The sequence below is a fragment of the Empidonax traillii genome, unplaced genomic scaffold, assembly GCF_003031625.1.
Source record: "Empidonax traillii isolate 1590-97213 ecotype Southwest subspecies unplaced genomic scaffold, ASM303162v1 scaffold168:size1726349, whole genome shotgun sequence".
Classification (NCBI taxonomy): Eukaryota; Metazoa; Chordata; class Aves; order Passeriformes; family Tyrannidae; genus Empidonax; species Empidonax traillii.
In genome coordinates, this window is record NW_020955361.1 from 988,864 (window position 1) to 1,001,355 (window position 12,492).

Here is a 12,492-nt window from a genome sequence, read left to right on the forward strand (position 1 = left end):
CAGGGAGGGATGTGCAGTTTTCAGCTCATCAGGTCAATCTGCTGGTTCCTCAGTTTCTCACTGTGCACATGTTTAAAAAGACTTTTGAGCAGATTCTGCCTTGGAATCCCCAGCGTAGAAAAGCCCAACGCTCTCCAAAATGCGAGGTCATGCGGTTCTTCAACAACCTCCATCCTTCCTGCGAGTTGTCTTTTTGTTGCGTTCAAAAGACTCCGTGAATTGCACCTGTACAACCCACACGGGGTTTGTCACAAAATATCTCATCAGTTGAGTTTTCTGCTCCAGGCTTGGCATTCCCAGTCAGCAGTGCCATTCTCTGCTCTTCGTCTGCAGAGTTTTCAGCCCCGGGGAGGTGGGTGGGAAAAGACGGAAGCCTGACAAAAAAACCCAACATCCATACAAAGCAGAACTCCACTGGCTGTGGAGCCATCAGTGCCAAGGGCAGAAAGGCAAACAGAAGGGAATGTAGGCCTTGTTGCTAGATAGATCATTTATTAAAGTGAAATTCGGCATCTTATCTTTGTCAGACAGTACAGAGTTAAAGTCTCATACACAGTGGAAGCAGGACATTTCCTACACCTCAGAGAAATGAGTTCTACAGTTTTTGCTATAAGTTACTAATTTGCTTTAACAATACACAGCTATATTACACAGTTAAAAATACAAGGTGTCCAAAACATTTGGCATAAGATCAGCACAACACATGGAGGCCAGAAACAGAAGAGGGAACACAGTTTTTCTCTCCCAGTAAGCCTGCCAAAAGACTCCAAACCATTCTGCAAGTTACCTGCTACCCATCTTCCCTGCACCAGCTGAGGGGCAGAGCTGTAGGTGGGACAGGAGTAAACCCAGCCCTGCTAGGGCTCACCTGGAGCCTGCTGATATACAGGATGGCCTGCAGAGCTGCTTGCAAGGGCAGTTCAGGTTTAAGGCAGGAGCCCTTCCCCTCTCCCCACACTTTCTTCAAGCATTTAATTCATCCCAATCAGGTGTGTTCACAGGCAAGCCAAAAATGCGAGACCAGGGATAGCTGTGAAAAGTGCAAGGAGCATCTTACATTGTAACAATTCATTTGCACTTCTAAAGTGGGAAATGAAAACTCCCTAACTTGATAAGCTAGAAATGGCTAAATTACATCAGTGACACGAGGAGTGAGGCATCAATAACATTCCTTCACCTTTGGGACTCTTCAGTCAATAATCTGGGCAGTACAGGAACTCCTTCTGGACGGGAGGCCACCTTGTACTACCAGTTCTTCTAAACTGTAGAGGCAAAGTGACTCTAGTGCTCTAGGAAAGTACAGCCATCTGCCATTTTAAATAAACAGTCCCTCAGCAGACTCTCCCCTCCCCTCCTACTGCAGTTACTGCCGAAGATCTCCCATTGGTATTTACATTTGGCTCAACCAAAAGATGTAAAGTGCACAGCTCCCCCTCCTCCCCCTCTCATAAAACATCCATCACAAGAGCTGATGCAGAACAAATCGTCCTCCATGCTGCTGCCTGTGGAAGAGTGTTTTGTTCAGTCTCTCTGTGGGCCATGTCCTGTTTCATACCCTCTGTGCCATCATGACCCACATGAAAACTCCCATTAACTGTGAATTATTTCAGCTCTTGTATTCAAAGCCTCTCCGAGCCCAGCCTGCACTTAAGACTCACTTGATATGCCAGACTTGATGTGTTTTGGTCAAGTCTTGCACACCGGGGTATCTAGTGGTTTACAGCCACATTTCTAGGAAAAACTGGGACCCAAAATCCTGGGGACAAGTGGTACAAACCTGCCCGCTCTGCTTTTCTCGGGCTGAGCATCTAAAGTGCCTGGCAAAAGAAACATTACCTTTTAATGCAATTGTGTACTTCAGGTTGATAGGCAATAACCTTTGAGATTCAGAAATTTTGAAAACTGCATTCTAACACAGCCTCCTCGGATATATTTGCACTTTTCAGCCATCAAGTTGCCAACAACTTGAGTCTTTGCATGCTTCCAACTCCCTTGAGCTGAGCGCGAGCCCGTAACTACCAGCAATGATTTCGTCTTCTTCCCTTGAAGTGAGCAGAGGGTCAGCATACAGGATGAAATTAACCCCAGAAGAGATGTTTCTGCATTATTTGGATTGCATACTAATGGCTTTGGATCTATTCAGAACTCTAATTAGGTTAATGCAGCTCTTCAATGAGAACTGAGCTAGGCTATGGAATTGCATTAGGCTATATAATGGCTGGAGACCTTCAGAGATGATTCCTCTGCCCCAGGGTGAATGTCACCTATGCAGGCTTGTAAGAAAGAAGCTTCCACTATTATAAATAGAAGATGACATCTGGTCATCCTCCATGCCCCCAAGGCTTGTGCTCCATGGTTCAAAGCTAGACAGAATTTAAGGCCCATCTGTGAAAAGCAAAATGCAAAAGGAAAAAAAAAAAATCTTATCATACCAGCCAAAGCGATTTGGGTCTTACACCTTTCCAACAAGTCCCATCTGAAAGTGCTGAGAAAATGTCCCACCTCATGGCTTCACAAGTGTGAGGTTCAAACACATTTACTTCAAAGTTTCAAATAAAAAAGTTGGAAAGTTTGTTTTGTTTTTTTTTTTTTCTTAATTGGCATGCAGCATAAGGAATCGAACACACAGCACGGTATTGTACACAACGACAATTGCATTGTTGCGTTTTCTGGTTATTAGACACTAAATGCTTTTCAAGAATCACAGGCACCCTGAACATGGATATTGCTACTGAATTGACGTGTGGTTTTAGTTCATAGCACGGGAGCCATCAAGTGGCTGACCCTTCCAACAAGACATCGGCTTTCTGTTGCTCAAGGCGTTTTGCTCTAGCTAAGTTGAGAACAAGGTAATAAGGCATTTGCAAGGGGTTTATAAGGCCATGGGGTCCGACAGCCAAAGAGTCTTCTGTTTCTTTGGTGTCTTGCCTCCAAGCTTTCCACCTTATAAACAACTGCTAATGGCTGGTAAACATCTCTTCGTCATCACACTTCACCAAGAATATTTTTCAAAAAAGTAGAATTGCTTTAGAAGTGAAACCAACAAGGATCACATTTCACATCAATTGACTATTTTCAGGAAAAAAAGAAAAAAAAAATGTTTCCTGGATACCAACTCTGCACAAAAGCATTCCAGTGAATACACCTGAACAGATGGAACCTGCCACCATATTTCCTTGAAAAGAATCATTTTGCTGATGGCTACTAAAGCACCCCAACAGATTTATTTACTCTTAGAAATAAAACAAAATAAAATACAACAACAAAAAAAGTAAATCCCAAACAAACTACATTTTTACAGTTTTGGTCTAGAATCACAGAATCAATTAGGTTGGAAAAGACCTCTGAGATCATCGAGTCCAACCTATGACAGAACATCACCTCGTCAACCAGAACATGGCACTAAGTGCCAAGTCCAGTCTTTCCTTAAACACCATCAGGGATGGTGACTGCACCACCTCCTTGGGCAGCCCATTCCAATGTCTAATCACCATTTCTGTGAAGAATTTCTTCCCAGTGTCCAACCTAAACTTCCCCTGATGCAGCTTAAGGCCACATCCTCTTATCCTGTCGCTGGTTGCCTGGGAGAAAGGCCGACCCCTACCTGGATACACCCTCCTGTCAGGGAGTTGTAGAGAGTGATAAGGTCACCCCTGAGCCTCCCCTTCTCCAGGCTAAACAACACCAGCTCCCCTAGCCACTCCTCACAGGACTTGTGCTCCAGATCCTTCACCAGCTTCATTGCCCTTCTCTGGAGTCACTCCAGCACCTCAATGTCCTTCCTGAATTGAGGGGCCCAGAACTGGACACAGGACTCGAGGTGCCTCACCAGTGCCAAGTACAGGGGAAGAATCACTGTGAGACATGACCCTCTCAGCTCAGAAACTCGCTTTCCCTTGGTAATATCCTCTGATGACATGAGCACTTTGAAGATTAACGTGCAGTCAGAGGACGCACCCTTTTAGCGATAGGTCCTGAACGAGAGAAGCCAGACGTGTTGACTGATGTGGGAATTACTCCACCCTTTCAATAAGGAAAGGACCAGCATAATTAGTTAAATTTTTAAACATTCATGAAATACCAATGCAAGACATTCTCTCCTCACTCCTTGAACCTCTCTCTTGTCTGATGTTCCATATTGAATCGAACAAGGAAATGCTGAAACAATCACACATCCCACACGTCACAAATGGGACGTGTACCATAACAGAGTATTTCTGCATATGACACAGGACTCAGACACACTGAAATTTGCTGAACATGTTTCTGGAGTATTAGCAACCAATTCAGAGTGATGTGAACAACTTGCTTTAAATTGTGACTTGATTTTTAAAGAGACCCTGGGATAGCTTCAACAAGAGCTTCACTATGAGAACCCTTCATGCCTTACGAAACACAATGTACCGGTACTAAGGTGGGACCATGACCTGTGTGTTTAGCTCTTCAACAAAGCTTCATCCAGTTCTGAAATATTAAAACCTGCCATTTACAAAATGCTAGCTGAAGTTTTCTACTGCTCAATTCGTTGCTTAAGGCTTGTTGAGAATACCCTCTCTATGTGGAGTCTCGGCATCTTGTACCAGAATGGAGACATTGGTTAGGACAGCAAAGAAACAGACTGGTGCTTTAAATCATGAGGTCCCCTGAAGAGAATTTGAGGTCACTGGAGAACAGTCACGACCAATACTTTTATAAGCTCCTTTTGCCAAAATAACCACTATGTTACTTGTAAGGACACCTTGGTTGTACATAAATTCAGAGTGATCTCCTCCTACAGTGCCCAGTTAGGAAGCACCAGGGTGCCACCCTCACTCACACAGCTCTCATGAAAGCACATGTAATGCTCATGAAAGGCAAATGCTTCGATACTTCTTGCCTGTTGCAAAGACAGATGAAGTGCATCATGAAATGCTCCCGTCAGATCACTGCCCTGGTTGCGGTGCCTCACCCATAACTCTGCTTTTTACTAAACAGAAACTGCAGAGCCCTTGAATCCACACAGCAGTTTGGTGACACTTGCTACAGCTTCAGTATAGAATTCACAAAGCTTGTGACTGATACCGACCTGACATAGAAATTAAGAGACTGATGTCTTGACCCAACACCTACCATCGTTGAAATATAAGTGAATTAAACAAGCATTTCTACCAACATGATCAGACCCAGCAAATAAGCTGTGTTTGCCTTAATACCACCTTCTGAGGAAATGCAGAAGTTTTTAAATTCTTACAGACAATTTAATTAGTGAGTTCTTAAATAAAAGGAATGAGAAAAAGAGATTGAGAGAGTTGGTTGGCATCCATGTCGGATGGGGTCTGGAGGAAAACTGGTAAAAAAAATATATCAATTTCAGACTAGTCAAGTAGCATTCACTGGAGCAGATCTGGTGAGCTGGAGCATTTGTAGAAGTTTGGGACTTGAAGCACTGACTCAAGGCAAGACAGAGCATGTGTAGGTGAGGAACAAGCTTCAGACAAACTTCTGACCCATGCACCTCAATAATGAATTTTATCTCTGCTGCTCTTCCAGTCCTGTACCAAGACAAACTGCATGGTGTTTTGCGATGCAGTCTGAATTCAGTGAAAAAAATTCCATTTGGGATCTGAATTGCACTGAGATGCAGATGTCCAGAAATGGTTTAAAACACCAAGTTGACAGACTCCACAGTCTTACAGGTTTACTTGGTTTCCCCATTATCCTCATTTCTTTATTCCAATGTGACTTTGAAATGAGGGGAAGAAGTCTTCGGAAACATGTTGGGCACATGTTTTCAAATACTCCTGATAAGAATGTCAATATTTTTTTCTGTCATCCAGACACTGCACTTAAAAAAAAAAAATTTACAATATACTTTAACAGTTCTTATATACCTAAAATACACAATACCATATGTTCCTTCAAGGTCTCTCTTATTCCAAGTCTTGTTAACCTTCAATCCAGTTGCTTGCTGCCTTCTGATTTCTGGTCCAGCCTGCTCTTGTTGTTCTTCACCATGTAGATAAAATACGCAAGTGTCTCCTTCTCATTCACCGGAATATTCCTGAAGTGACGACTGACAGTCTGGAAGGACAACACGTAATAGAGATAGAAACGCTGAAATTAAACAGTAGAAATAACCAGAACAGGGTTTCTTTTCACTTTCCAAAAACAATTTTACAGCCACTGAGCACAATATACTTTTAGTCAAACATGCACCGATTCCAACTGTCAGCCCTCATTTACCTCCCTCTCTCTTTACAGATGGAATGTGTGTATGAACATAGCACAGTCTTGCTGTGTCAGCAGGATTTGCAGCCAACCTACGAGCGGAATTTGGAAGCCAGAACGTCCTCCTGCCAAAGCAGGATGGCTCCTCCCGAGCAACAGTTCATGCCGAGATTATTTGGCGAGCAAGTTTTCTCCGTGTTTTAAAGGAGAGCATTGGAATCACTGCAACACTGCTGTGTGAACCAGACATAGCACAGTTTTATCCAGAGAGCTCTCCTTTGGACTCTTTAAGTTCTCACTGAAAGAACACCCAGGGAATTTGCAATGGGAGGGTTAGGATTTGGTGAGGGCTACCCCTCTCTGACACTCTCACAAGCCCTGAACCGTTAGCTGCTTTTTCCTCAGAAAATGAATGCAGAAAACATGTTGAAGCTGGATGAAATCTGCTTCCCACATGGAAGCTGTTTTTTGGTACAAAACTCAGCTCCAGAACTGGATTTTGATGCAGGCTGAGCAATAAGTCACTCCAAGAAGATTTATGGAAGTTTGAGTTTTCCTTACGGTGGGATAGCAGCAGGAGCCTAAGAGCCTCAGGCAGCAGTGATTCAAGCATGGGAGCTGGACGAGGATCCAGCGTAGGGTCAAAGCTGCTCAGACTCCACAGGAAATCTGGGAAGTGTGTGACAGCTTTCAGTTAGGCTCCCTTTATTTTCTGCTTGCATAGCAGTTCATCTTTTCTTTCCTCTTGGTAAGTTCACGGTAAGTTCCCTGTGCACGTAGTCCTTCATGGCAGGAGGCAGCTTAGTCGAACATGACAAATCAGAACTACTGATGAGGGATACCCTCACCGTGCTTTCTTCAACTTACTCCTACAGGCACCACACTACAATTTCTCTATATTCTGTATGTTCATTCCCTAGGTGACTTTGAAAGAGAGAAAGACAGTGTCTTGCTGACTTTTTTGGTCTGCTGGTTTCTGTTCTTTAAAGCGAGAGTAAAAGCAAACTGGACAGTTTTAGGTAGACAGCTGTGGAAACCGCAGCTTATAAAATCAGCCCCGCTACCGTTCAGGTATTGCTACAGCTTTTTCAAGTTTAGAGAAGACTCTTCTCACAGCACGTCATCAGATCAAGTCAGGAAAGAGAGCAGAGCAGATGCACACCAAGCACAACTCACCCAAATAACTCAGAGATACAGAGAGTTCTTTCTGAACAAGTACCCATATGGTGAGAAAGCAGCAGTAGAGGCCCTTAAGGAAAAAGTCTTTTATTGACTTAATACAGAATAATCAGGACAAGGGAGGGAAATAAGGAACCTGAAGTCATGGTCAATGGTTCTGCCTTTAATAATAAGTAATTCCAACCAGTTCACAGTTGCCTGTGAGAAAAGAAAAACTAACAGGGGCACTTAGGGAGACCAGTAGTGTGTAAGTCTTAGTTAAACAGCCATTGCCAGATCACACCTGGGCCACAGAAAGCAGGTTCTGTTTCTGCTCCCTAAAGGTCACCGATTACGAACAAGGCAGGAAAGGAAGCAGAGATAAGTCAAATTACTAAAACATGCTTTGAAGAGCCAGCTTCCATGCCTTCTATGCCTGTCCCAGGTGAAAGCAGCTCTCTGTTGGCATCATCCCCTGAAACCCCTCACAGAGCACTCGGTACGTACCAGTGAGTCACACAGGTATGAGTGTTCACAAAACATGCACTTGGAAAGAGGAGATAAAAAGGTTTTTAATAACAGAGATAATGCTACCTCTGTCATCACTTACTTCTGCAAGCTGAGCCTTGTTGAGGCCAGGCCTAGTCTGCAACTTATAATGTCTCTTGTAACGTCTCAGGGTGTTCACTTGGAGCTGGAACAAGTCAACCTGCAAGTGATGCAGAGAAAAGGGGATGAGCACTACCTTTAGTTTCTATGAGTAGTTATTTTATCTAAAAATAACTACTTCCTCAACAGGACTGCTCTTTGCCTGCATTCAGAACCACAATGGTTTGCTGTACTGACAAACCTTAGTATATTTTGTATTTGTTAATGCTAAAGGACCAAAACAGCCTCAGGGAAATAGAAAATTTTGTTCTGGTTCACATGCTGTCAACAGAATTGCTGGCCAATTTCTGCTCTCAATTACACCTCTGCAACCTCCAAGCAAAGGGGAACCTTTTGTTCCCACAAGGTTTAAAAAGCTCACACATGCTAAATATCAATTTAGCAGGCACTGAACAAATGGCTTGTGACATAAAACAGAGCACAGAGATGAAATGAAATTCAAATACTTAAATGGGAAGCGCACAGTTTAAAACCAAAGGGGGTGGTAGGGAGGTTACAGGAAGAAAGATGAAGATCATGTGGAAAATGCCAAGTTTCAAAGACAAAAGGAATCTGTGCTGAAAAGCAAGAGGAAAACTACATTAGAACTGACATGGTGCAGAGTTCCCTGTTCAGTTGGGTGACGTGCATCCCTCGGGTTTCAGCCACCAAATACCCTCTGTGCTCTCCAGCACCATTTTTAGATGCCAGCTGGGTCTTCAGCAATCACCCTGGCAACTACTGAAAAGCCTGACTAGGAAAGTTTTGATGGAGAACCTTGAATGGAAACATCAACAGTAATAACAAAAGGCCAGGTATCATTAAAAAAAAACCCACACCAAAAACTGGCTACTCTTTCAATGCCTCCACAAAGGAAACGTGTGTGTACAGCTTTGCACCAAGGCACAGCTTTGCTGGCAAAATGAACTCCTGGTGGCTTTTTTTTTTTTTTTTTTCCCCCAAAAAATAAAAGGCTTTTTGCCAACAGGGTTGGCATTTCCAGCAGAGGGCTCTGCTGATGCGGCCACAGCTCTGCTTCTCCTGATTATCACCTCTGCGCAACTTTTTGCCGTGTCTACAGTACCAGAAACATCACTGAAGCAAATGCAGCACACAACGGCACAGAGAAGGGATTATTCTAGAGTTCTGTATCACAGAAAACCTCCCCCAGGCCTATTTCCTGAAAATAAAAAGGTGTTACAAACTATTTAAAGGTAGTTTTAAATATTCCCCAAAAATACCCTATATGCAAAGGCCTGGAGAAGGTCAATATCCCTGGATATCAAATACCCAATCAAAGAGAGTGACCTACTGAATTCTCTAGTGTATTTGGAGACTGATGCATTCTAAGTAACAAAGAATCGTATTAGAGCCTCAGACACCACCAAAAATAACTTAAAACCTTTAAAAAAGAATCAGCATCAAATACAGTTTTAACTGTATGTACACGAATCTGTGCAGTTACCTTATCGCACCTCTTTTTATGGAAAACTTTACATGGGCAAAGAACTCATACAGGAAAGAAGCAGAAAATTAGGACATCACACATGAGAAAAGTGCCTTCCTGGAAAGTGAGAGTGACTCCAAAGCAGCTTCAGTGGAGTTGCAATTTAAAATGTAAATATTTTCCGATACGTGAAACCCTCCAAGCGAAACTTCAGCATGCTCAGAATCAGTGAAGCAGCCCACAAACCTCTGGGACATCCGTGTCGTGCTCAGGAGAGTCACCTCCATCATCGCTCGTCTTCCTCTTCCTTTTGTTTCGCACACTCTGAATGAAATTCTTGTGAAAATCACAAATATACAGATGTCTCACCTAAGAACCAGAAGGGGTGAAAGAGCAATTAAAACAGGTTCTGTGAAACAGCATCGAACAGCAGCCACTTAGACACCAGTATCAGAGTCCCTCACCCCATGATCGGTGTGACTGCCTTAAGGAATTTCAAATCTTAAACCCTAGGCCTGATACCACACTCTTGACTTACAAATAATTTACATTACAAAGACTAAAGGCAAAGAAAATTAAAGACTCGAGCTCCACCTGAACCTGAACCTCTGCAGATAATACATTTCTTTCTTATGGTTGCAATTCCATGCCAGAAAAAAACAGGTCCTTGTCTGGAGAAAGTGCATTTGCTTCAGGACTTACCATCAGCTAACCACTAAGAAAAATATTACTCTGTTACACTCTTGTGAACTTTCTGGCTTAATTAGTACAGAGGATTATTAATGCCAGTGTTTTAACACCTTGAACAAATAAAAGTTGGCTAAGTATGTCAAATAAAACAAAAAGACTAAAAGCAGAATTGTCGTTTTCCTAATGCTTGTTCAGCCGTGGAACACCCCTTTTAACAAATATTATCTCACTCAAGTTAGCAAAACAAAGGACCTCAAATGATCACAGTCATCTGGTATCTGTAAGGTTAAAATATCTTCAGATGACACAGGCAACCTACATCCAAAATCCCTCCATGCAGCCTTGCTTCACACTTTCCCTTTGTTCTGAGTTCATTAGTCTGATCTCCCTTTTATGTTTCTAAAGCCTTACATCTGTCAACAAAGGCTTATTTCTGAAATACAAAAAATTACTATGCCACTAGACCAATCTGCTGAGACTACAGCGAGGAGAAATACTCCATTTTTTTAAGAATATGTTTAAAATTGAGTCACTCTCTTCCCGTGACACGATGCGTTTCAGCTGTGCAGAAGGGACCCAACCAACCGGGGGAGCCGCCAAACAGACTGACTGAAAACTTCACCTTTTTTTGTTTTTTCTTCCCCCTTTGTTTTCAGCGGTTTTAGTCTTTAAAGATCTGGTAAGAAAAGCGTGCAGAGCTGGATTCCGTTTAGCGAGTCACTTCTGAGAAATTCCTTCGGGCTGCTCTGCTCTCTCTATTTCTCTGCCGGGCGAACGACCCGCTTCCCTCTCGAGCTGACAGCTGTCACTTAATGCCACGAAGCACCAAACGGGGCTGTTCGGTGTGCGAGCAAGCCCTGCTGAGGCGGCAGCACATCTCGCCGCCAGCTCATCTTTTAACCTGCTTCGCTACAGCACCAATTCCTACCAATTAAAGCAGCAGCGTCAGCGACGCCTCGCTGAAGCACCGAGCGCTGTTTTCACCTGACAAGCGCCAGCGTTTCCAACCCGAAACCGCAATGGAAAACAGAGTCCCTGCCTCCGGAGCTCGGGCGGCTCGCTCAGCATCGCCCGCCCCCCAGACACGGCGTTTTGTGTTCCGAGCACCCCGAGACTCGCCCCGCTGCGGGGAAAAGCCCCGTCTGTACCGGGAAAAAAAGCCGGTTCCGCATCCAGGCACGTCCTTCCCTTCCCCGAGCGCTGGATGGGGTAAATCGCGGTCCCGGGGCGCAGCGCCGGCCGCTCGCAGCCCCGCACCGCGCACCCCTCTGCTCGAGGGGCAGCACCGAACCCCCCCGGGCAGCAGGAGCACAACTCGCCGGGCGGATCCGCCGCTCCCCGGAGGCTCCGCAGTGCGGTGGTGGCTGGGGCCGGCCCGGCCGCCTCTCCGGGGGGGCTCGGCGGGAGGCCGCGCTCACTCACACTTTTGTCGATGTCCAGCTTCAGCTTCTTCTGCGAGATGCTCTTCTGGATCCTCTTGCTGAAGGACGCGTTGCCGGCGGGGCGCACGCAGCGGTCCCCGTCGTCGATGAGGCAGCAGCTCTGGCCGTAAAAGGGGGCGGCGGGCGGCCCATCCCGGCTGTCCTCCTCGGTGCTGAACCCATTCATCGCCCACCTGCCCGCCCCTCACCCCGCGCGGGGAGCCGACAACCGGGGAGAGAGGGGGGGGAAAAAGAGCCGCGCCGGCACCGCTGCGCCCTCGGGGGGACCCCGCCGCCCCCGCGGGGGCCCCCCAGCCGCGGCAGGGGAGGGGACCCCCCTGGGCCGCCGGCGCTCAGCGCTGCCCGCGGGGCCGGGCCGGGCCCCCCAAGAGCCGCCGCCCGCGGGGAGCCGGGACCGCGCAGCGCCCGCGCACACAAAACCGCCTCCCCGGCCGCGGAAGTCCCACCCCCCGGCTCGCAGGCGCCGCTCCCATTGGGAGGTACTCGTGGAGGGGCGGGGCGTCCCGCGCCGCTCCGCGCGCCTATTGGGCAGAGGAGCTGCCCGTCAGCCGCCGCCGCCCCGCCCCCGCGGCCGGAAGGTCGCCGTGAGGGGCGCGGAGGGAGCGGCGGGTCCCGGTCCGGCCTCCCCCCGGCCCTGAGGGGACCCCGCGGCTCCCGCTGGGCCCTGCGGGACGAGGAAGGAAAAGTCCCAGCCCCGCCGGCATCCGAGGCGTCCCCTGCTCGGCAGAACCGCTCGGGACACCCGCGCCCAGCCGCGGGACCGCGGGTTCCTCCAGCCGGCCGGGGCTGAGCCGGCACCGCTCCTGGAACAGCTGAACCTGTGGCAGACCTGAACGTGCGGCCCTGGGACACAGCTCAGGTCGGCACAGCCACAAATGCCTGTTATTGGGTACAGCGTGA

The 12,492-nt window shown here is 46.6% G+C and overlaps 1 protein-coding gene across 2 annotated transcripts; it reads right to left on the reverse strand.

Moving 5' to 3' along the window:
* Window positions 1-129: 129 nt before the first annotated feature.
* On the reverse strand, window positions 130-11,861 carry SAP30L (SAP30 like). 2 transcript variants are annotated; one of them, XM_027885589.1, is made up of 5 exons: window positions 11,573-11,861; window positions 9,707-9,829; window positions 7,976-8,074; window positions 5,887-6,060; window positions 130-344 (listed from the first exon to the last, which is right to left on the reverse strand). In XM_027885589.1, exons 1-4 carry the CDS (start codon window positions 11,756-11,758, stop codon window positions 5,932-5,934), a joined length of 537 nt encoding a protein of 178 aa, XP_027741390.1. In that variant the 5' UTR covers window positions 11,759-11,861; the 3' UTR covers window positions 130-344; window positions 5,887-5,931. The 2 variants fall into 2 exon arrangements, with proteins under 2 accessions (XP_027741390.1, XP_027741389.1); XM_027885588.1 differs by lacking the exon at window positions 130-344 and having other exon boundaries at window positions 4,672-6,060.
* Between the last annotated feature and the right edge of the window lie 631 nt (window positions 11,862-12,492).

What these genes read in the sequence shown, in the direction of transcription:
- SAP30L (XM_027885589.1), bottom strand. Translation starts at nt 11,758, where the DNA reads ATGAATGGGTTCAGCACCGAGGAGGACAGCCGGGATGGGCCGCCCGCC. An exon ending in AGCTGGACATCGACAAAAGT is followed by an intron (nt 9,830 to 11,572) that starts GTGAGTGAGCGC and finishes TCTGGTTCTTAG; the next exon opens with GTGAGACATCTGTATATTTG. An exon ending in ACAAGGCTCAGCTTGCAGAA is followed by an intron (nt 6,061 to 7,975) that starts GTAAGTGATGAC and finishes TTGTCCTTCCAG; the next exon opens with ACTGTCAGTCGTCACTTCAG.